Source organism: Accipiter gentilis, chromosome 16, assembly GCF_929443795.1.
Source record: "Accipiter gentilis chromosome 16, bAccGen1.1, whole genome shotgun sequence".
Lineage (NCBI taxonomy): Eukaryota > Metazoa > Chordata > Aves > Accipitriformes > Accipitridae > Astur > Astur gentilis.
In genome coordinates this window covers 15,543,326-15,569,101 of record NC_064895.1, presented here as the reverse complement: position 1 = coordinate 15,569,101, position 25,776 = coordinate 15,543,326, and the positions used below count along the sequence as shown (strand labels likewise).

The following is a 25,776-nucleotide window of genomic DNA, read 5'->3' as shown; positions in this document are numbered from 1 at the left end:
GATGTCTACGAAGACGATTCACAGCAGCTTATGCATGGACTGTGCTAGTCTAGGAGGCAATATTGAATGAATGCTGGAGAGAAGAATACATGATGTAGGCTTCGTTTTTTAGATGGCTTTAGGTGTTTCTTCTTCAGATTCTCTGCTGTAAACCACTCTTGTGGTGTGCCGGCTACCTAAATCAGCATTTTTACCTGATAGCTTGCTTCTTAAGAGAATTCACCTGCATATTATTGGTGTATGTTTCAGCCTTTCAACTAGAGACTGCTTCTTCCCTTCTCTCCATCCACAGGACAGTAAGTTTTTCATGCGTAATACAACAGTTACAGCAAAACATACTGAGCAATGACTCCACCCCCTCTTATGGCTCAGACACATTCACGGCAAATGAGACAAAGCTGGCAAGCAGAGGAACGCAGCTGAATGGTAAATGGGGAGAACACTTCTACAGACAGGACTAAGGAAAATTTCAGACCAGATCTAGCCTTACATTACAACCGAGATAGGGCACAAGTAGTAAGTGAACACAGTGGGGCTTATGTCTTAGGCTTCTAGCTTCTTGGCTTCTGTAGGGACATGCCTGCAGCAAACACAAAGAGCTTTCACTGGCAAAACTGGGTGGTGAAGGGCTGCAGGTACTTGAGGATCAGCAAGAGCTGAATAACTGTTTGGACTTGGGCAAGTAAAATAGCAGTTAGGCTCCTACATTATTCTGTTGATCCAGGTTTTAGTCTTGAAACAGAGAAACAATGAAGCACACTGCAGTCATCCTCCAAAGCTCAGCGTCAACTGGACATACTCTTTTTGCTTCAATTGACTTTGGATCAGGCACTCAGAATCCCATAGGATACTCCTCAAGCAATTTTTTTTTCCTATGACCTTCCTCAGCATATCTTTTTATTTTATTGGCAAATGATTGTAGAATCAGCTAAACAAATACTACAGGATAAATGAGAATTAGGGAGGAAGCTGAAGAAAGTAAATCTGGAGTTTGAAGACTTGTCTCTAAAGGTTATTAAGACTTACACCCCAATCTAGAAGATTATTTGAAGGGTATGTTTACTTTTACATATGTAAACATCAAGCTTCTGTCCTGGTGCACACAGATAAGAACAGAACATTAAACATGACTGTTTTAAGGGCGTAGCCTGAAGACAAAAATGCTGAAAGTGAACAAAGGGAAAAGTGAAGCTCTCTGTCTTTACTGTTTAAGTCAGGGGTAAGTTATGTGTTATGACTTAACCTTGACTAACATCCAAATGCAATGCAAAAGGGGTGAGTCTGGCTCTTCTCTCCCTCCCCACGCTCCCAGCCATGAAGTTCCTTCCTTCCTCTTTGTGCCAGCTCTGACACTGGAGCCTGCGCTGAGCCATCCCAGCTTGCTAACCCAGCAGAAAACTAACTAAGCAAACAACAGTGACCAGGTTTTTTTACTGGGTTTATTTATTAAATTAGCTCAGTGGAAGTTCCAAAAAATGCCGAAATTGATGAAAAGGGAGAAAATGGGAACATACGGATAGAAGCGGGGGGAGTAGGATGTGGGATTTTCCTCTTTGGGCAGTGGTAAACTCTTAGGTTTGTTCAGCCATAACAGGTAATTTCACATCAAAACAAAAAAAGATAGGGACAAGGACTGGAAGTGGAGACTAAGAAATAGAAGAGTTATAGTACTTTCAGTTCAGAAATTAAGAGTACAAGAGCAAATATGTACCTATAATACACAAGAATGAGCTGCTGTCACCTGTAAAGGGCATCATTAGGGTTTCTGCTGCTTGTTTTAAAAAACCTACAGTTTCTGCTTCCATTTTACTTTTAAAGCAGGGCCCCTTCAAAGAACTCTATGTTTGCATGTGTCTCTGTTCCACATCTTTTCTTGAACAATCCCAAAGAACACACAATCAAGCACTCAGAACCAGAGACAAGATGATGGCAAAAGTGGACTCACAGTGCTTATGTTGTACGTTACAGAAAGAGGCAGTCAGCTGATGTAACTTGATACAGCTCCATTAAACCAACAGACATACCATGAAGATTTTGTCCATATTTCATTGCATTTAAATTTATTCGTGGATACCATAAACACCATTGTTTGCTTTAAGGAATTGTTCTCACAAAGGATTTATTAGACATCTATGTTATATAGTTGTGATTAAGACATTTCACAAGGAAAATTCTTCTCTCCTTAAGGTATAATTTAAACATAAGTTAAATTCTGCAAATATTTTACTATACATATAACTTTTTCTCAGTGGGACTATACATAGAGCTGATATTATCCACAAACTGATTGCAGCATCAGGGTTTAAATCAATAGCCACAAAATACATTGTATCCACAAACAGCCAGCCTCCCTTAAATACAGATCAAGGAAGGAACCAGTTAACCACAGACAGGAGTTAGCTGCAGAGATCACTTCAGAACATGGTGCTGCTATCAGAGCTACATACAGCACCACTCCCTGAACAACCTCACTGCAGCGGAGCCAACTGCCACGCTGCTGCTCTGCATTCCTTTGCCACGTTGCTTCCCATCCTTTTCCCACCGAAGTCCCACTGATATCAGTGGTGCACGACCTGGATGCTAATGAAAAAATAATGCTTGTCATTAACTTTTGAAATCAGCTTCATACCCCTTTGGCACAAACACAATACACAGGTGTAAAAGATGGCACCCAAGCGCATCTAAGAGCACAAGAGAAAAATGGAAAAAATATATTTTGTATTTGAGAAATAAGATGTGATTAGAGAATCAAAACTGTGAATGTGATTGTGATTCAAAGGGGATTTTGATTTCAGAAGTGAAGAATTAGATTAAAGAGCCTCACTGATTTGTACATACTGACTTCTAGTAACTGGCAATCCAGTCCAGAGGTTTAATTTGCAGATTGTATGGTAATAACTAGGCAAACAGAGATATGCAAGAAATCTAAACCTGTTAAAGCCAAATAACCCTGCCTTCTATTGTAAAGAGTTGTTAATGCACATTCCTAGAAAGTTCCTAAACATTCAGACCATTTATTGGCATTTGCAGATATGTTCTACAATTAGAAAGACTGAGAATATTAAGAAGACTTCAGAAAACCCTCATTAGAAATGTACAACCAGTGAGACCACAGCAAACTGCAGGCTTTTTGATAAATGAAAAATCTAGCAAGAGGTTTGTTTAAATAATGATAATGGTTTTGGACTATTTTAAGCACTACATGAATTTGCCAGGTCTGGAGAAGAGAGGAAACACATCAATAATAAAAAGGCAGAAAAAAACCCAGAAGGAAAAAACATACTATTATTGGAGCCAAGGAGATCTGACATTATGTCTAAACCAACTTAGGTGAACAAGGTACTTTTAATTTACATAGTTGCAAATAATTTTGTAGGCAAATGTAATTGCATAAATGACCATAAAGGCATATGATTATAATGTGTATGTTTTTTCAAATCTAGAATGTGTAACTGGAAAACCATACTCAGTGGAAAATACATGTTTGCAAATTCATTGCAAAAAATGTAACATCTTGGCCAGAAGGGATCAACATGTTCATTTAATTTGTCTCCAGGCACACTACAGTCTCCTTTGCACAAATAAATTATTTTTAGGCATAAATTATCAAGACAGGTATGTAATGATATTAGGCTAGTCTCAGTGGCTAGGTACTATTTTCTGGTTCAGATGGTCATTTATGTATCAAAAGGAGACAGAAAAATGGTTTTTGAACAAAAAATATAAACTTAAAAATAATGACAAGTTACAACAGGTGATTGATAAAGCTTAAAAAAAACATTTCCAATTGTTTTTTTCTTAAACTGACTATATACTCAACTGTCAGGCTCTCTAGCAATTTTGGTATTGTAACATTATCAGAAACAAAAATCCATAATATCAGTCTTATTTACCGGTGGCTGGTTTTATTGCCAAATGCTACTTTGAACACCTATAACATGTTATCAGTCCTCAAAATGGAAAGCCAAAACACTTGGGTTGCATTGACCCATTGCACTACCTTGTCTAAATTATTTATATCATGTCTGCTTCACCATAGGAGAACACTTGCTGTATTGAGCACCAACAGGCAGCTATGACCAAGGACAGTACAAATATATCACCATAGCAGAATGCCATGGTCAAGGAAAAATAACGATGAGAAGGGAGGACAGGGACTTATACAAGACCTCAAGGATGGCTCTCTGTTTCAGATGCCTCCTGGCCCTCGGAGAACAGCGATTCATGTAGCTAGAAGTGGAAATTTTAATTTATGATGAGGCTCTAGTACATGATGCCAGCTTGCAGACATCTCCCACCTGAAAACAACCTAGGAAAAACTCTATTACAGGTCCCTTCAGAGTTCTCCTTGTCTGCAACTTTCAGGAAAAAAAATGTTCTCTGCCAGGCTGTTGTGAGACTTAATTAATTACAGTTCAATTCTGTTTCCATTAACTGCAAAGAAAACAGAATCAGGCCCTCCAGGTTTGGAAAGTTCTTTGAAAGCCTTGAAAGGAAGAAGTTACAGAAGTGTGAAATCACACTTTTGTTCCTGAACAATGCATCTGCTCCTGTAGCATCTTTCCCAATTGATGTCATAATCCATTTTGTGACATCACAGTTGGTTGCCATGGAAAAGTTTATGCAATCCTCATAGAAGGATTTGATAGAAGGATTACTTTGTGCAGGGAATAAGCAGCATATATGTTTACACAATGAATGTATATTCATTATTATGTCCTATATTGGGGAAAAAAAAAAAAAGAAGAAATGACTAATGATATGTGAGCTGTGAGCAGATTTACTTTTTCAAGAAATGTTTTCTCAGCGGTTACCATGAGGTACTAGTAAAGAATTTAATCTGTGCAAAATACTTTTATCTACTACTACCTCTTGGGCTGTGTTTTGTTGGTTTTTTTCTGTTACTGTGGATTGCTAACCTCTAAGCATTTTTCATTACACATGTATCTAAGCCATCTTTAGCAAAGTATCATAGGGGAAATAGACCTGGTCAAAAGAAATTAAACACCACCCTGGTGACAGAAATGGCTAAATAATGAAATTATTAAACATAACTTTGCACCAACATGCTGGTGCTCTGCACATACCAGTACACTCACTGAAAGCCATGAGACTACTACCATAACAGCACACCAAAAGACCAAACTGTATCATGAGTTTGCTTATCAGTTCATTTAAACTATACTACTTCCAAGAAAAAAAAAAAAAAAGACTGAGCAAATGAAACTCAGAAAGCAGGCTTCTCTAAACAAACACAAAAATTCAGTGAGAAATCCCATGTGTCAAACACCGACTTGTGCAGGGTTTATGAGAGAACACTTCTAAAATTTTTACCTTTGCAATCAAAGAATGACTAAAAATATTATGCCCAAAGTAATTATAAAACTTCTTAAAAGCTAAAAATATTTCTGCTGTATTTATTCACAATGAAAACCAGTCTAGCATATATCTTTTATAAATCTATCATGTGTTTGCCATCATTTACTGTATAACTTTCAGCAGTGTATGATAAATTATAGATTTATGTTTCAAACCTCCAAAGATTCCTCCGCACATTTAATGGAACAATTCCTAGTACTTCAATTTATGTATATTGATAAACCTGAGCAAGCAAGTGGCTTAATTTTGTCAAAATAAAAGGCAATGCAGTGTGTATTTTTAATCAAATTCTAATACATATTTATATTTGTAGATCATAAAAAATTCAAAGAAAAGCTTTAAATACTTTTGTTTTCCTGTTTTGTTTTTCTGATTTGAATGTGTGTGCTGAGAGTTGGGACAGCAAACAGCAGAATTGTCTTTGAGTAGAAATATAAATTCTACTATTTCCTACCTTCCAGTGATGACAGCTGCTGTTCAGCTTCCAAATATAACTGAGAAAAGATTGGTCTGGGAACCAAGTTGTTTGAGCGGAGAGAGGCCTCAATAGAATTATGCAACACTTCTTCAAACCGTGTTGTCTTGAGCTGACCAGCGTAAGAATTTCCCATCTTCTCAAAAAAAGGACAAGAAGAAAAAAAAAAATAAATTCAATTTTAGCACTCAGAACTTGATCACTGCATGTGCTTTCAGACTACAACATTTCTCATGAAAGATAGAAGCTTCATTGTCCACAAAGAAAGGCAAAGAACATCGACTGCAGCAGTCACTGAGCAGATCCTGCTGGTAAATTACAGGAAGTTATCTAAAAGTAACAGCTTTCTGTAATTCAGCAGAAAGGCAGCAAGCTTTGACACCTTCTTGAAGATGTGGCTAGAAATGTGATTCAACTAATTGCTTGGTTTATATAGCGCATGAGGAGATGCATTTTCAATAGTCAGCAATCTCATCTGTTAAACAGCTTTTCTGTTTTACATGATCAGAACAGAATAAATGTTAAAGGATCTGGGGAATAGCACAGTTTTGTGTATTTACCTTTGCACAGCCCATCATCGCTGAAAACTCATGACTAAAGCAGTTCAATGTATCTTTTAGAGGTGCTGTCTCATAAATAATGTAGCAATGCTGTAAATCAGATATTGTGAAATATAATGGCTTGTCCTTCTCATAAAAATATCTTAAGCAGTATTTTTCCCTGTAAACATGCTTTTTTTTTTTTCTTTTTAGAATGTGACATTATTGATTACCTATTTGATTTTGCATTTAATTATTAGGACTTTATTGTTAGTGAAACCGCATAATTTACTCATTCTCTCACTGAGGAGTCAGTCTATTCCAGCTGAATATCCCACATACTTAACTGCCGCCTGCTTTCCACAGCGAATACAATGAACTGGTATAACCAAAAGCCATGTCAGCTTTCTTTTCCTATTACAAAGTAGCTCTTGCCCTGGGCCCCATGTCCTTTCCCTCCTCAAGTAACTGTGAATAGAAAGCATGAAATGCTTCCTGTTTGTGGCAGTAATTCCTAAACACTGAACAGCCCCTCCTCAGCACTGGCTACTGCTTAGGAAATCAGCCTGTTGGGAAGCATCCTGTAGGAATTAGTTAAGCAAAAGAAAAAGTACTGTGAAACCACATACTACTCTTGATAGAAAAAGTGGTTTAAAAGGAACAACATACAAAGTTGATGATTTGGATACCTTTTTATGACTTCATAAAGCATATTTTACATATATAATCATATTTTTGCGTACTTGTTTGTATCATGTTAATACTATATATAGTATAGTTAATACTGTATTATATTACATATTGATATATATAGTATTAATAGAAGGACAATAAGAATTATAAACAAGGCAGGCAGCATTTAAGAACATGATCTAGATTAAAAGCAGGCACTACTGACAAAATATTTGTATATATACAGAAAATCAAACAGAAAAGTTGCAGTGAATCGTACTGATGTATCCATTTGGTGAAGGCTAAATGGGAAGCTGCAAAACCTGTTAGTGATGTTCAGTGCTAATATGGAAGTGAGGATGCATCTTCTCTTTCAACACAAAAAGCAGATTACAGTTCCCTTTCCACATTGAAAGGATCCCTTTGGCTCCTTTGTATCAAGTACTGCTTCACATACAACAAACACAGCTGAAGACAATGAGGACAGCCTGACATCAGTATTGTATTTAAAAAGCTTTATCAGAGGTGTATCAGGAAACCCAAGGTCAAGCTCTGAAATGAATTATACTAAATGCTGTTTCTACACAAAAGCACTAGAAGATGTTTATTTGTAATTCTAATCCATCTTTCAACAATTATATGACTGTCAGGTATCTTGACAATTATTTGTCTTTGTTACATTGATGTTTTATGTTTAATATAACAAGGAGAAATAATTATCAACATACCTGACAAGTATTTGTTCTTTTAAATTCTTTCCCATATTATGAACTCATATTTTGTCTCACTAGGTGGGAGGCATCTGCGGGCTCAGGGACCCATCTCTACATTTTCAGGGGCAGGTACAATATGGTTCTACATCACTGTTCATCACAATCTTGAAAGTCTGGACTAAAGAGAAATAAAAGTGCATGAACGTGCTCTCAACATGTTAACATTCAAAGTTACACCTTTGGGAACAGAAACAGAATTCAACTATCATCCATTGCACATACTTTCTTACATAGACTGCTTTATTTAAATACAGACCTAAACCATGAAAAAATCACATAACATCCAAAAGACTTTTGGCACTTAAAAAAATCACTGATACAGCACAAAGAGAATATCCAAAAGTTTGACTGCACTACCAGAGGCTTGTCTTATAAAGGGCTGATTTCTACCTGTTCTCAAAATGACCACGCAAAGCAAACTGGTCTACCTGATTTTCAAACTTATTTATTTCTTGAAAAGCTTCATTAAAGCACGTGAAAAATAGGAAGTTTTAAAATTCATCCAGAGTAAGGCAAAACATTCTGAGACAACTCAAAAGCATTATCCGATGAATAGGCACACAGATTGCTCTATGCAATGAAGGCTTACTTGCTCTGCTGATCACTATCTGGATCTGATTGTGATGAATGAGAAAACACCAATATTTCTGTTTAGAAACTCTATTCCACAGACACAGTCAGCTACTCTTCTGTAGAGTTTATTAGGAACAGAAACAGATATACCATTTACAGGGATTTAACATACTTGCTCAGGATTTGTAGAGCCCACTAGTGGACAAAACAGAAACCCTGTATTTAACCCTGAGGATGGCAGAAACCAGCATCTTATCAGTGTGATGTTACTGATAAGGAATCCGTTAAGATTAAGTTATTTGTGTAAGGGGCAGGTCCTGGAATCCTTTACAAAGTAAGTATGTTTGTTTATCCATTGGGGTGTTAATTTAATTATGTGAATGGGATTGCAAAATGTAAAAAAAAAAAAAAAAGCTTTCTGGACTTGTACACCTGGTAAGCTCTTGTGTACCTGTGGGATCTTCCAATCGCAGTGCCAAATACAATCATAAATCCAGGAACACACTTTGGAAGATGTGATAAGTATTTTACAGCCATTTTCATATCAAACACACACCACTGGAACCAGAAAACGGGCATTGCAGGAGCCTTTTTGCCAGCATCAGCCTTTGTCATTCAGAGTCCCAGTGACTCTCAGTTGTAGGAGAAATTACTTCTATGAAGCAAGCAAGTGAGAAGCTGTTTCTCACTAACTCTACGATGGTTGTCACCCCCTCTTTTCTTTAAAGCTGCTCAGACTGTGGTACCCAAATTGTAAATTGCTGACTCTGTGGCACCAGGAAGCAAAGGCTTTGAGTCCTATTTTCCTGCTTCAATGAACTCAGCATTCCCAGCCCAGATTTATGTCTCTCTTGGATACAAGTGGGTGGCACAGGCTAAACTTTCAAATGCTTGTGAAATTCCAAGCCATGAACATAGACAGTGACCAGATCTATTAAAAAAACCCACCACACTGACACAGAAGGATAGCCCTCCACCCCAGCTACTGATAAATCAAAGGGCACCTCCCTACCACATTGTCAGTTTCCATGGAGAGCATGCAGAGAAAAACACTTGCCAATACAAAGGGGAGAAAAAAGGGAAAGACCTAGATCTGGAAGAGTTGCTTAAAACCATGATAAGAAGAAGAAAAACACTCTGAGGAAATTGGGAACCTAAGAAACAATTGCGGAAACAAACGAAGCAGGTCAGGCCAATGTCTTAGAAGCCCACGGATAATGCTGCCAAAGAGAGATGCCAAGTCCAGGCATCTGAAAATGAGAGTGGAAGTCTGTTAGTCACCAAAGAAAACAGCCCCCAAATTCCAAACAAGGAATTGTTTGGATTCCTGTGGTAAACAGGGGCTAGGAAAAACAAGGATCTTAAGGGTTAATGTCTGTCACATACAGAGTCAAGTTCAACTGCATTTGAACTAGGCAGGTTTTGAAGAAAACCTGCACTATTCTGCTATGACCCTGTACTCCAGCTGCTGTGATTTAGAAAAGGAGTTCCCTCTCAGCCACGAGGGCAGAACCTACCACAAAAGCCATGACTGTGACTGGTCATGGAAACACAGAGCAATTGCCAGCAGCAGGAGGATGTGCAGTTCTATAACCTAGATATTGAAGAGAGATCTTCTGCACAGGGGAGCAAAGACAGTAACACAGTAGTGACTTTTTAGTTGCCGTTTTCTGTGATAAAGATCAGTGAGGAGTATTAAGATTTTGTGAAGACTGAAGATCTAGCACAGCAATTCTGGACAAAATTTATCCTATACCTAGGACAGACTGGGTATCCTAAGGAAAGCTATGGACTTTAGAGCATGGAAATTAATCCAGGGCTTTTGACAACTCCCATTGAAATAGACTGATAAAGAAAGACTGCCTTCAGCAGAAACTGAATAAAGTAAAGAATATATGTGGGCTGTGTTAAGAAGGCTTGAAAAAATAGTCAAGTCATCTAAGTGGGAACTTAGGAAGATCGGTTAATTGCTAACAAATTCAATTTTAGATACAACTTACAAATTATTACAGGAGGAAAAATTTTGTATTAAGCTGCAAATTTTTTGCATTCTAAAATATAATTGATGTTACTACTTTAATATATTAATCCTTCCAGCAAAACAGTACAGCAATGGACACATTTTCCCAGTTTAAGCAGACAGCTTTCATACTTTTGAAATGGCCTAACAAAGAAATTTCTATTGTATCATTTCTAAGAGGAGAATGGTAAGATGTTTCCAAGTTCATTGTTATTCCAAAATAATTTGTTATCACTACAGCAAGAGGCAGTTCATCACTTGTCTAAAATGAGGGGGTTTGTTTGAATGAACTATGGATTTAGGTATCTATCCAAAAGACTACTAAAATTTGCCTGGGAGTAGAAAGCATTCTTTACTGCAGATTAACAATTTGTTCACAGACCAGTACTGGAAAAGTTGTTAGTGTGATCAATCCTTTTGCTCTTTGAACATGAGTTAGATCCATCCAGTAACATCCAAAATCCATCAATATTTCTAAAGTTCAGTAAAGTCTCTAATAATTCTTGAAAACCTGTATGAAAAACAACAATCTGCTTAAGAAGAAAGAAAACCCAGAGCAGGGACTTGCATGTAAATGTAACGATAAGAAGAAAAGTACATTTGTAGACAGCATGAAACTGATTCTCTTCAATGGTAGTGATACATACTATAAGATCTTCCTCACAGATTCAGTTCAGCCACAAGACAGCGTAATCATGTTTTACTCTTTTATTTCCATGAAGCTATCTGTAATTAGAGACAGTGCTTTCTTTAGCTTTGGATTTGGAAGAATAATTTATTTTTAACCTTCTATATTAATATTTGTCTTGTGTAAAAGTGATACTGTGGTAAATCTATTCACACAGGTTATATAAAATTCTTGATTCAGGAGAACTAAAAGAGACTCTTACTGATATTCACCTCCCACCAGACTCAGCATAGTATTATATTTTATGTCTTTACTACTAGCCTCAAAACAAGGTTACTCCATCCAAAATGCCTTTTGGGAACAGTCACTGCCCCATCATAACTCCTGAAGTGTACCTGGGAATTGCTGCAGAGAGTGAGTACTAGCACCAGAGTCATGCCAAGACATAACAGAATATTGATTTCTGGCACACAGGAATTTTTCCTGCAACTGTTTAATTCTCTAATTCAACTGTAGCTCATATGGGCAAAGACAAAGAAAAACTTATTCTTTCAGAAAGCAATCTGGTTGTTCATGTACCACAAAATTATCACTTGCAGAAGTAATTTACCAAGTTTTTTATTTGTTGGTACAAAGGCACCTACAGGCATAGTAAATAGGTGGACTATTGCCAATTTCTGCAAAAAATATTAGTTTCTGGAAGTCAAATCTGTTTCCTCATAATATTCTGCCAGAATGACATGGCAGTAAGAGAAAGGAAAAAAAGGCTCAGAAGACTGATGGTTATGATATAATACTGCAGTGTGGGAAACATGTAAATGTATTTCCTCATTTGAGATCAATTCCAGACCAATGTTTTACTATTCCTGTTATTTTCATCAAAATCTTCAAAAAGGGTTTCATTTTCTGCTGTTAGTCTTACCCAGAAAGATAAACTTTGAAGCTTCAAAAGTTGCTGAGAAATTAAATTATGGTTGTCTGCTGAGCTCAACATTATAGTACTAATAAGATTAAAATCAGTAGTCATTTATGGATCTGCTGATTGAAATAATCCACTTCTTCAGTGAAGTAATTTGTTCCACAACAATAAAGCTGTCACATTTTTTAAAAGTCTCTAGTCATTCTGTGTTTCATATATGAATAAAGTTATGGCAATTCAGTAGACCCCATTTGGCCATTACGTTTTAAAGGCAACATAAGAGCTTTAACTTAAACCACGGTTACCTTTGCCAGAAATTCCAGCTCCTTTTCTGTTACCAGATCTTAGAACTCTCATATCTCCTGTGGAATTATATTAGAAATGTTATCTGCAGACCAGACCAGATTAAACTTAATGGTTTCCTAATAATGCTACCTTGGAAAGTAGTTCATGATTAAACACAGAGACTCTGATTAAGGTTGATGGCAGGTCACGGAGAACATAATCGTACCATCTTTATACAGCCAAGAACAATTCTGCTACTATTTCCATAAAGAGAATATACCACAAGAAGACTACTCAGATCTCTCTACCACTTCTTTTTTCTTTTGTGTTTGCTTTTAATTTTCACCTGATATCTTCTTTTGGTTTTGAAAATCAGGCTGACTAGAGATACAGGATTTCTCCTGCATTAACAGTGAGATGATTTCCTCTGCTGACTCATGTTTCCAAGCAACAGGATGTTGGAACCAGAGCACAGATTGAAAGGTGCCGAGCTTTCAAGTGCACTGGGAAGAGTGGGAAGTGGGAAGACATCACTGAGCTTTTTGGCAACTTTGGATTCCAAGCCAAATTGCTTCTACTACTCACTGAAATCAGTTTTCTCACTCACTTCAGAAGTAAATAACAGGGAGATGTCTTTATTCTCAGGAGACTGCTGCAGAGATTAATATGGACACCTTTGCAAAGAAATCAAATATCAGCAATTTTCTCCACCTACTGAAAAATCAAGCCCATTTGTTAACTGCCCTCTGCGTTCTTGGAAAAAATCACACACATCCATGTGAAAAGGCATGGAAACAGACTTGGACAAATCAATGTTAAACAACCTCAATAAAAACACTGTTGCTTTCTTTTTTCCTTCAGGCACATAATGATATTTAATGGATCATTCTTAATATGAAAGTATTTCAGATCCATTTTGTCTACTGGAAAGAGAACTTCAGCTAAAAACAAGTATTTTCTTATTTTTGCTGAAATTTTTCAACTGCAAACCAGCAACCATTACTTTTGAGGACAGTGTTCATTTTTCAATTAAAATGCTACAATTCATGCCAGGAACAGTAGCAAAAATAGCAAATGAGTATTTTCTACAGAAAAAAAGGAAAAAAAAACAATTTCCAAGAATGTCTAGCCAAAAAAATTAATATTTTTGATTTTCTCATACAAATTCAACTTTACTTTGAACAAAAAAAATAAAGCTTGACTAAATACAAAGCAATCATCTAACTTGTCATAAACCCATGAAAATATACAGCTATGCTCAGAGATCTGGGCTAAGGCATGTTGGTAATTTAGTGACAAGGAATCTAAGCTGTGACAGCCTGCATTGTAGTTTCTAGGGAAACAGAAAACTCCAATTGCAACCAGATTCCTTTAATTATTTAAGGATGAAAGGCTGTTTTGGTTTTAAGACATAGTTTAGTCTTCCTTTACGACTACAGAACATTTAAACTTCCTTCACCCTAGAAACTTTTATGTCTACTCTCAAACCAGAGATGAATTTTTCTGAGACATTTAAATTAATGATTTGTTTAAAAATGGCACTCTATATTAGCTTATCTTAATATATAAGAAAAAATGTCAGACAAAGTTCAAATTGGTCATGGTAGAAAGTCCTGTGTGAAAAGTCATACATTGGATTACCACTCAAATTTTCAAAAAATCATAATCATAATCACTGTTGGGACCGATGCCTGATAAAAATCTGTATCTGCAAAAGAATTTGGAAGAAATCTTAATTAGACCTTTTATAGATGACTGAACATCTATTATTAACTTGTTTCTTAATTATAATTTTCACTGGAAATCTATTTTCAGACATAATGATAACACTGATTTTCATTTACTTGCTTTTTGGATTTAGCATGAACCTTCTTTTCATAGACAATCATACATGTCATTCTTTAATATCCTGACAGCTGGGCTAAGGATCCACTTCATAAAAGTAAGTGTAGAGCTGGGTGATAGTCCAGCGTTGTAATAATAGTGCAGACTGAGCCTAATATATGATATGGCAATAAATACATTTAGGCAATGGCACTTGATCCTGTAAATGCTTTCACATTCCTCTCTGCAGGAAACAATGTATTCTGATGCAGATTTATTCAATTTTCCTGCAGGATCTCATAAACCTTGCAGGTGTTACTGGAGAGAAAATCCCTTATCAGCAGCTTCCAGCATAGTTCAGCTGATATGCTTTACTGTTTCTCCAGCACAGAACCCTGACCCTATGGCTGGTCAGGCAGCTCTGCCTTGGCTACCATTCGGCTTTTGTGTGTTGCTTTGATCAGCTCCTGGCTTTGGATGAAAGCAATTCTTTTAGAGACCACCTTCAAACTCTCTTAAAAAAAGAATTACATACATAAAACCAATTGAGCTTGTTAAGCAGCAGGAAGAAGCCAAGTAGAGGGAGGAGAAAGGGAGGGAAGGAGGTGCCACAAATCAACGCTAGGAAGCGATGATCAAAGTGGCAACTGGAAAATTAGTAAAAAATGATCCCTAAGTTGTACAGGTCTAGGTCATTCCCCTTCCCAGCTCTGTAAGCACAAAGGCTTTCTCACTATTACTCAGGAAGGAGATACAACTTTCTTTCCAAGAACTGTCCCACACATCTGCTCTGTACCTTTGAGTACAGCAGCACTTGAGATCTTAGAGTAAAGCAGTAGGAAGCCAACTGGCAAGCCAGAAGGAGAGAGATTTTCTTGAAATGCTTGTTCTTCAAAGAAAATTCTAAGAAATCAGCATTTGGGCTATATTACTCTTTCTTCCAGTTACTGGTGCTAGAGACCGTTTCTGAGAATCTTTTCAGAATCCAAAATGAATATACAAAGAGTATCCTACACTGATTGTACAGGTTAGCTTTTGAGCCGTCCTCAAAACCAGACTTGTTTTTCCTTACCCCAAGCCTACCCCTCTAGGGCTCATTCCTGGAAGCAGTGCAGCAGCAGTCTGTGGGGCAGACATGCACACACGGAGACTGGGATGTATAGCTTAAAGAAACTTGGGAGCCGCCTCTTTCAGAGCAGCAGAGACAGAGCCAGACAGTCTCTGTAGCGGTTCTCCAAGGATATACACAGAGTGCACAGGTTTAGAGGGTTTACCTCATTCACAGAGAAAGGACTCACTGCTTGAAAGAGATCTTCACTGATTTCTTCTGACAGAGCACACTACACTGTATCTGGATCATATTTTCCATCTCGCAAACAAAGAGTGGACAGAAATACAATGGGAGCAGACTAAAATATGCTTCACCATCTGTGGATATCAAATATATCTCTAGATTAATGTATTACATTGCAAAATAAAACTGAATATCAAGGTATACTCAATCCGGAGATACACATGTATTATATGTTGAAAATACATTAAATAAGAAACATTCACAAACATTAATATGCAATCCAAAAGCATTAAACAAGCATCTTTAGTTAAAGAACCACTACAAAGCTCAACTTCATCAATTTAAGAAACTGAACATAGCAGTTTGAGATCTGAGCTGTCTATTTTAAGGGCTTAAAAATTCAAGTTGTCTTCATTTTAAAAAATATTTAATATTAAATATTTTAATATTTAATAATATTCTGCATTTTTCTGAGAGGAAATCACTCGCCCCAAAGATAGCAAATGACTGACAAGGCAAGAGGTACACAAAATACAGACAAATGCATATATTTAAAACATGAATATTAGCTGTAAAATGTCTCTCAACTACAATATTTGAACAGTAACCAATCTAAGGCAGTGTGAGTATGTTATCTTATGATATGTTAATGTTTTCATTAAACAGTAACAGTATTTTTCAGCATGGAAATACTAGCTATGCAATAAAAAATATACCGTACCGTAATGAAAGCATGTGCTCCTCAGTGATATCCAGTAAATTACTCCCAAAGTTTCATATCCTGATTCCACTGCTGAACATCTTACACCTGTGGTAACTGCCAGTGATTATATCTTTATGGAGTTTTCCTTCTTGTGATTTAGAAGAGTCTGCTGCTTGGTGAATTGGTTAGGACACTTAAGGCTCCTGAGTCAGCACCGTACGCAACTGAACAACTCAGGTCGCCATGACACGAACACCCTCTTGTCACAGCAGAGCACAGGAAGGTTTCAAAGCTATCTATTCTGCAACTATGGCAAAACCAAAGTAATGAGTCCACAGTATACCCTGGCAAGCTGTTCTCTAATTTGTGTGCTGGCTACACTAAATGATAAATGGTCTGACTTTATGTCTTATTAATATAGAAGTGCTGTGCTGGGTCACAGTGCTCCTGGCCAGGCACATATCAATCTATCAGTCTGAAGCATTATTAATGTCAACAATTTTGTTGCAGGTTTTTGGAAGGAATGAAGGTAGGGTGTTTTAAAGAAAGGGGAATGTCCTTTTGCATTATATATATATATATAAAAAAACCACTAAAAAAATCATTAAGTGTATACTGTGGGTACTTCATTTGCTAACAGAAGAAAAGATTAACAGGAGGACAGAAATTAGATATGTAGCAATATTATCTTTGTGTTGGTACTATGCCTGTATCTTCTGAATAAAAGGGTAGGAAATCAAAACAATATTTGAGAGATTATGTTCAGTATAGTGCTGGATATACAAAGAAACAGCTTTGTATCAAGTTTAAACAAACATTGAATCTTTTCAAGGTACATCTAGAGTACATGTACAGAGAACATTTATTTCTGGTAAAGGTATATTTATCGAATGTTTCCTTAGGTCACAAATTGCAGTACATCACTTCAGAAGATGAAAGCAATCATTCTGAAAATTGAATTTTCTTTTTCCTATGGCTCCAAGTCATGAAACATTCAGACATGTGCTTGACTTTAAACTCAGTTAAGTAACACTGAAATTAGTAAAATCAAGCACTTATCTAGGCTCTCAGTTGAATTTAGGTTTTGCATAACCCTTGTATGCAGGATACACTGAACAATGAAAGAGAATATTTTTCGGTACAGCTTGTGAAACTTTACTTCACCCTTCACTCTCAGGGTATGGTTTCATGACTGGCTCAATCTGCTCTAAACTCAAGTTAGAGCTGAAAAGGAATGTCTCTCACTCTTGATCATATATCCCCCCTCTGTTGTTCAGTGGCATGGATCTGAGCTGATATGGTTGAAAACTAGTAATGTTTGTAGGGTTATGTTCAGCTAGATCAGATCTCTCATTTAGCTATGCATAAAGTATATGGCCATTAATATATGCAAAAGAAAATTGCCAGAAACACGTGGCTAGGGATGGCAGTGAGAGCAGGATCTTTTTCTCCAGACTTTAAAAAACACTTTAAAATCTTAAAACTACACCTTCTGATACTTCTTCTGTAACACAAATGGGAAAAATTGAATTTTAAAGCCTGCTGAGGAATCCCTTGGAGACTTAGGTGATTTAGTGTTTTCACTCAAAACATTTTTCATATTAATAAAAAGCTTTCACTGTTTATTTGGTAATTTTTAAAAACATGTACTCTATACTCTATATACACTCAGCGTTTAAGAGGCATTTGGACAATGCCCTTAACAACATACTTTAATTTTCGGTCAGCCCTGAATTGGTCAGGCAGTTGGACTAGATGATCGTTGTAGGTCCCTTTCAACTGAAAGAGTCTATTCTATTCTATTCTTAAACTATAGATGCAAGCACTGTATGAAAGAATGTGAAAAAGAAACTGTACAGAAAGTAGTAAATAATTCTCTAGGAGACTGACTGGTATGTTTCTCTGTTACTATGGAAGTGAACTAGAAGTTTTATAAATGTTCTATACTTAATGCCAAATATGAGAGACCTCAGTCATGTCATTTTCAAGTAGGGTACAAAATCATTCAGCCAGGGAATGCAGAAATCACTGTCTGGTTTCCTATCAGCACTGTATAATTGTGTACCTTAAACATATTAATCTGACAAGATGACACTTAAAAGACTGTATTGATCCAAAGTTTAGAGGAATCCAAAAGGAAAACAAAAACTCCGAGAAATAGATACGAATGTACGTGAAAGCATGTGATTTTTGGAAGAGTCACTTTTAATGATTTACCATTACATGTAATAATTTACCATAATTTTAATAATTTATTAATTAATAATTTAATAATAACAGGTCAACAGTAACACAAGCCAGAAAATTCACATTTTAAAGAGGTATAACTTGATTGATGCCAGCTAAACATACTTGCCCCATAAATGTAGTGCATTCATGAACAAAATTTCTCTAGGATGCTGCATAGGGTGCTGTCCAGAATGAAGTCTAGGATACTGCAGTGCCTATCTCTGACTTTGCTTTGGGATTGGAAACACCACATCACTCTTAAAGACTATTGGTATAGACTAGGTGTTAAAGATGTTAACCTGATATTCAGTAATGGAATGCAGAAAGTAAAAGGGGCCTGCCTGCTTTGGATATAGAAATGGAGCAGAAATTCCAGAGGAGAACAGGCAAGCAAGCACAGAGGGGCCTATTGTGTTTGATTAGTACCCACAGCAGGAATGCCAGGAATGGGTGATGAGCATGGAGGTTATGTGTAGGAGATCCTGTATAGAGAACCAGTACGAGTTGGTCAGTATGCAGCTGCCAATGCAAGATACAACAGAAAAGAGTGTGTCTGCCTGCTGAAATGAGTTGCTGAATCTGTGTGAAATGAGTCAGTAAAGTAAGTGATGAATTGACAGAAGAGTTGTTATGGGAAAGCTGACCATGTAATTATCCCAATAAAATGTATGTAAAATATATACCTTGTACCTAGACACTTACAGAAAAGAATCCTCTTTTTTACAGGAATCTACAGGGCATGTTTTCCAAAGTCTGAGTACATTGGAATAGAAGTGAAACAAGGGACATAACCTCAGGTTAACAAGATTTTCCGAAGTTCAAAGCACAAACTAAGATACAAGGACAAAAATCATAAACAGCATCATGAAAACATTTTACCAGGACATTCGTTTATAAGGAAGAACAAGGAAAGAGCTGGCCCACTGTGCAACCAGAAAGGAAAACTAAGAGGCAATTGTTAAGTTTAATGGTTTTTTTCCCAAGATGAGCCAAGGTTGTTTGTGATCAAATGATTGATTCGTCCAGCAGTTTTAGCAGGGAAAATTGGAGACTATTCCTCCAAAACACCCAACAACTTAGGATTTGAAGCATTCTGCATGCAGACTGCGTATGAAAGAACTAAAACTGGTCCTGCCAAGCAGAATGACTGGTCTAATTGCAAGACAACTACTTTTCTTCTCAAAATGTTTTAAAAATGGTTGCAGGCATACCTGCCTTTTGTGTTTATGCAGTAATACTGGAATGTGTATAAAATCTTATATAAAATGTCATACATATAGGCTAAAAATACCTACCACGTTGAGCTTTTCAGGGTACTTATGTGGAGCCCAGATGGTCTCCTCCATGAGAAAAACACTCAGTCTTGTACTTTGGACATGTACAAAAGGAGACCTTTAAGACCATCTAAATATAGTGTGTGATTCAGCTGCCTAACCACAGGCATCTTCTAGCTTTGAGATGTCCTGGGGTACCCTGTCTGGATTCTAGCTGCTGCTCCAAGGAAGCAGAGGTCTGAGGCAAGTCCTCTGTCATATCTGCCAGTCCTTTACGGACATCTCAGGTAAACCAACAAACTTCACATGAAACGAGACACCTATATTTAGGCAACCGAATCAGACTGAGGTATCTACTGGTTCACTAGGCAGAAATTTCCATTATAAACAATAAATTCAATGAAGCTGAAAGAGTGATTCAGCTGACCAGCCACTAGTGTTTATTTACTTCAACATGAGCTGAATCACTCACCTGGTTCCATTGGCCACATTGGCTATATCTTCATTGACTACCAGGAGTTGCAGCTGTAGATGTCTACATGAAGAACTCTATATTTAGGAGTCTTGGAGCTCAATTCAGTTGCTTACACATAGATGTTTAGTGGTCTTTGATATGTTCCAGGATATCTGAAACAGCTGCATAGGTCCCACAAACACAGTTTAAGACCTGCAGGAGACTAAGCCAAGCAGAATACCCGAGGATATCTCGAATGTCAAAAGAAGCATGTAAACAAGAAACCGAATCAAATCCTTAATCTCAAACTAAATCCCACTCTCAAACTCAAAAAATTGTCATGTCTATGGATTGGCAAACGGCTTGGCTTCCAGTTTGCTTCTAGTTCCTGATCACCAGATTGTCTACACTGCATATACATCAGTTTACAACCAGGCATTCTGCACACAGCTTTAGTTCTGCTGATAGTTGAATAAGGCACTCCTTTCTCTAGGCAGGCTGGACAAGATTGTGTCAGGTTTGCTCCCATGGCCCTACACAGTTCTTCAACAGTTTCCCAAAAGGTCTGGTGCCCTTACCCACCTCTCATTCCATGCTCCAAGGCATGCAGCACATGCCATGCCATGAGACCACATACAGTCCTTTCTGGCTAGCTGCGAAACACACTTCACTGTATTTTGGTCATCTGAACACACATGCACAAAACCTGTGCCTCAGAGGCACAAAAGTCATGTGAAGAGCACTGCAGAAACAGCCTGTCCAGTCTGAAGAATGGTACCCTTATCAGTGTGGGTAAAAGCCACTGTACGGCATGGCCCTAGGGCCATATCTCCCTGGACAGCTGTAGGTCCAAACAACAGGAGCTGGATTCTCCCGGGGCAGAAACAGCTGATCACGGTTCTCAGGATTTCAGTTTGAGATATTCTGTGTAAATTCTTCTAAGTCCTTTGCCTGTATTTTTTCTTTTTCTTTTGTGGTTTTTTTTTTTTTATTTTTTTCTGTAACCTCAATGTCCTTCCACTGTTTGACTGTAAATTGGGGATAATATCACTTCTCTAAGGTGCAAAGAACAAGACTGCAAGATATTCCAATCACGCTGCCAGAAAAAACATGTCAGGAGACTACTCTTCAGTTTTTGTAGGTATTAAAGAAACAGGAGTTTTAAAAAAGATATTGAGGAGAGTTGCAAAATAATGTGCAGGCATCTACTGTGAAATACTAACAAATGTGAAGGAAACTGAGGAAGTAAGTGTAGCGAACTGCTATTTATAAAGTGAGCGGGTAGCTGGAATAGGTCTGTCTTTCATATGAAAGTGTATTAAAGACAGATAAGAACCTTTTTAAAATAATGCTTTGTATTTAAAATAATACAAGTACTTTTGTTCTTCATATCACTGAATTGACAAGGATCTTAACCACGATAGTACATGTTTTTAAAATTTCTAAGAAATATTTGTTATTAAAGAGTAAAATAAATGATCAATTAAGCTTTATAAAGCAACCAAGTGCTTCAATGATGAATGAGAAGAAAAAAAAAATAAAAACATGAAAGGAAATACACACTTGCCAAAAACTAGAGAAACCAATAAATTGCCATCTCTTGCTAATGCCTCCTTAAACATAAAGTGCACAGACCCTCAAGACCGAAAAATTAAAATAAACAGGGTCATGCTGACCTTAAGGCAAGCAACAGACTTAATTGCTGCAACAGACAATGATGAATCATACTGAAGCAAACCTCCCATTCCCTTTCAATAGAATGCATTATTAATTAGACACATTGTTTTACAACTGGTAAAACCTATGCCAGAAAAAGCCTTCATTTTCTCAGTGCACAACAGGAACATTTCAGAGTGTCTCAACTGTTTCTTCGTTGCTCTTAACGGTAACCGAAACTGTTGCTGCTTTCGTATCTCACCCACATTCCATTTTTATTCATGCACTGCACAAAAGCACCCAGTACTTGTTCAGTCATGCTGTACCTGTGTAAAAATCTTAAATGAATGTTCAAAGACTATTTTTTAAAAACTTCAAAGCTACAGCCTGACTGATACTTCTGTAGCTATTAATGGCTCTAACTCTCCAAAACACTTCCTTAAGAGTGTTCCTTCATCTCTAGTAATTGTCGTACTGGCAGAAAAACCTCCGAACCTCTACGCTGAGTAACATCCATTTGAGTGCTTAGAAAAAGAACTCTTAAGAACTCTCAACTTTCTTCGTTCTCATTGTTAAACACCTCATATGCCAAGCCATGTGATGCAGGACACCGTATGGTACATTGGGTCAGGAGACAAGATGTGGCACCATCTTATACCTGGGGAACAGACACATTGCATTCTGTTGCGAATGTGAACTGAAACTAATCGAACAAATCTTGTGCTCAGCGTGTGTGATTTGATACGCTTGCATTAACCCACTACCTATCTCCAACCGCAAAGACAGCGATGGTCCTATTCTGCTGCAAACTATTAAGGATACTTATACAATTTCCACTGTCATTGCCATATTTTGTACCTGTTTCCCAATCTGCCATTTATATACGTTCCCAACCCCTATATACTCTTGGGAAGGAATCATGTCCATGTGTACCAATGGATAGCTTTTTTCGATATTCAATGAATCAGAGAGGAATACATATATCTGCTTCTAAGAAAAACAAATATACCACAGCACAACTACACACACAACTGTTCTACTACAGCACAACTTTCTATCAGACCCTCTTACTTTAATTACTAGGAATCTAATTAGAGTTTTAATCTCTTTAGTTTACCATGGTTTCATATACATTTTTCTTAAGAATTCTATCATCTGGTCACTTGATTGATACTAAAGAACTTAGTGCTGCATATTGGATGCATTAACTGAGAATGAGCACAACAGCATAGTTTTCAATCTCAGCTAAATAAAAACCTGTGCTTTCTTAGTTTTGAGAAGCACAAGAATCTCCAATTTCTCTTTCTTCAGATCATGGATTGTGTATCACAATTCCTGCATACTTCAGTGGTTAATAACATCACCCTTGGATAACCACAGGGAAGTAAGGTTATGTTCTTCCTCCATTTTACTGATGGGAAATTATGGTCTGAAGTGATATTAGCATAGCTCCCATGGGCATCTGTATCCCTAATTACAACTGAAATCCATGGCAAGTAATGTTATTTATATACTCTTAAGAGTCTGAGTTCAAATATTTCAATCAAAGTCATACAGGAACTGTGAGAAAGCTCAGATCTGAATGCAGCTCTCCTGGCATACCTCTCTGTACTGGATCGTCATCTGTTCTAGCACCTTATTAAATATTTACCTATTTAGTTTAAATGCAGGTAGCTGTGTGGATTTTGGAGGGTGTAGAGGAGTTAATCCTTCAATTTCTGTAATTCTACTTGGAAAGCCTAATGATATGGCCATGTAGAAACAATCTTTGAAATAAGTTTTCCATAAAATGTAGATTTTTTCCTTATTTAGGCAAATGGTGCTAGAAATTCCCTGTAACTTCTAAATTATTGTAACCTTTAGGTGAGGAAAAATAAAGCAAACAGCTTTCCCATCTCCTGTTATCTTCCTCTAGGGTTTCTTAATCGATCTGCAATAAGAGTAGAAATCAAAATCCAGTGAGATCAACAGGCTTTGGTCAAACCTGACATTGTTTTCAACCTTTTTATGAATGACCTCAGAAGTTAACCAGAATTTCTGATTATATTCATTCCTTAAAATATTGTACATTTCAGTGACAATTCAGCATCATATCAAACTTTCTATAAGTGTTACAGAAATGTAAGAAAAGGTTCTCCTCTATAATGCATTTAGTTAGTTATACAGCTAGCATGTTATTCCTCTGGTTTGCCAAGCTCTCATAGTTATCAGTCATGTGGCTCCACTAGCAAAGAGAATAGATCCTGCAAATTTTTACGCTGAAAATTACTCACATCTAAAAATGTTAACAGTACTGCAACAATGTAATGTTGAAACAATACAAAACACAATGTCAAAAGATTAGCAACTCTCAAACATCCATGCAAGTGTTACCTGTTTTGGGTGTTAGCTATGCTGGAGATACAGAGGCTCTCAGTGTGGCTCCAAGCAAAGCCAACTTAGATCTCATACAATCTATCAGGTTAAGTATAGGCCATGTAACCACAGCTATGCTACAGTCTTCCAGGTCTATTCCTCTACTATGGGTTGTACAGATAGGTCCTGCTGAACTGAGAGTCAATACAGAACTATTCTAGTTGATACTACACTGTGTTAGCCAGCACTGCAGTCTCCATATTAACTTCTTATCACCCAGGTATCCCAGCCCCACATTATCTTGTATAATGGGGAGCTACCTGTGGAATAAAATTGAATAGGCCAATAATCCAAATATGCTGAAATGCCGCAGTCATAAGCTCACAGTAGGTTTTAGGTACTCAGGTAGACAGGCAAGATAACAACAGACTCTTTGAATACTACTCCTTTGAAAATTACTCAGACTCTATTAAAAATGTCAGTATCAAGCAACTAAGAAACAAATGCTTGTTTTCATCCAAGGAAAGGTGAGTAAGCAGCTAAATTTGCTTTCACTTGCATCTGGAAGGCTATGGAACAAGTTTCAACATAAGAAACAGGATATAAATTGGAGAACACAAATTCTGACTCCCTCTGCATCCATGATCTGTAGGGCTGCTTGTGAACAATCTTAATACTAGCTGCCTTTTGGTAAGGCCTGTAAACCCACAGCAGAATAGCACCCACCAGAATCAAGCCCAAAAGCAAATATCTTTACATATGAGTTCAGAAAGGTTGCGAAAATGTCGTACTCACAACTCTTCTGCAGAGTAAATTCTAGCAGATGGAGACCCAGCTGTTGGTTCTAGTAATAGTAAAAAATGAAGGTTAAGCAGAACTCAGTTCAGCCTGCCTCCTCCAGCCCTACTGAAATATCTTCTTCCCTTTCCCTAGATATATGACAAGACCAGATAACACAGATATGGTCAATTTTACATAACTGTGTGCTAAAAAATGGAAGAACCAGAAGACAAGTATAAAGGATTCCACATTTATTTAAATTTCACATTGCATGAACCAGTTTTATAGTATCTACCTCATTACCTAGGAAAGTTCTGTAGCTGACAGTGAAGTTGCTTGTACATAGTGATTTTTCTAACATTTAAAAAAAATGAAAACAGGTCTAATATTTGCAAATAGCATAAAATAGTATTAGCAGACCGGGAATCCAGCTGCCTCTGTTTTTTCATTACATAAAAATGAGAGGCAGTTATTTGGAGGCGCTATGAATACTATTTTACAAACTTTGGATCTTTTTTTCACATCCTGTTCTTGAGATTTAATTCATCACTACTGTAAGTTTTATTATACCTAATTCAAAACAGCACAGCCATTTAAACAAGTTTAGTCTATCAACTGACCCCAAGCAAAAAATACAAAGGAATGATTTTTGCATCGTTTTCTCATATATTAACATCATTGTGCTTTTCAACCGAGAACATAAAAGTTATCAGCTGTGAACATAGTATGAACAATATGAAAATACTTTCATTATGCTATCACCATATAAATTTTAGTGCGGTTTCCAAGGCCTCAAAACTTAGCTTTTAAAAGAATACTGAGTGTCAAATTGAAAAAGGCAAAGGTCCTACAAAATCTATTTTAGCCTAACATTCTACGCATCCAAAATTTGGTGCTGAAATAGCAGAGCAACTATATATGATGCTGTTGACTTTTGGAAAAAG

The 25,776-nt window shown here is 37.0% G+C and overlaps 1 protein-coding gene across 6 annotated transcripts in view; it reads right to left on the bottom strand.

The window, feature by feature from the left end:
• GREB1 (growth regulating estrogen receptor binding 1) overlaps positions 1–25,776 on the bottom strand; it is a 114,667-nt gene that overhangs the window by 54,668 nt on the left and 34,223 nt on the right. For 4 of the 6 annotated variants that reach the window (XM_049819125.1, XM_049819128.1, XM_049819130.1 and 1 more), the window contains exon 1: positions 5,834–6,487. In XM_049819125.1, the coding sequence (XP_049675082.1) occupies positions 5,834–5,990 (157 nt within the window). In that variant the 5' untranslated portion in view covers positions 5,991–6,487. Of the gene's footprint in view, positions 1–5,833; positions 6,488–25,776 lie in introns of those variants that run through there. The other 2 variants (XM_049819127.1, XM_049819126.1) reach the window with 1 other exon arrangement.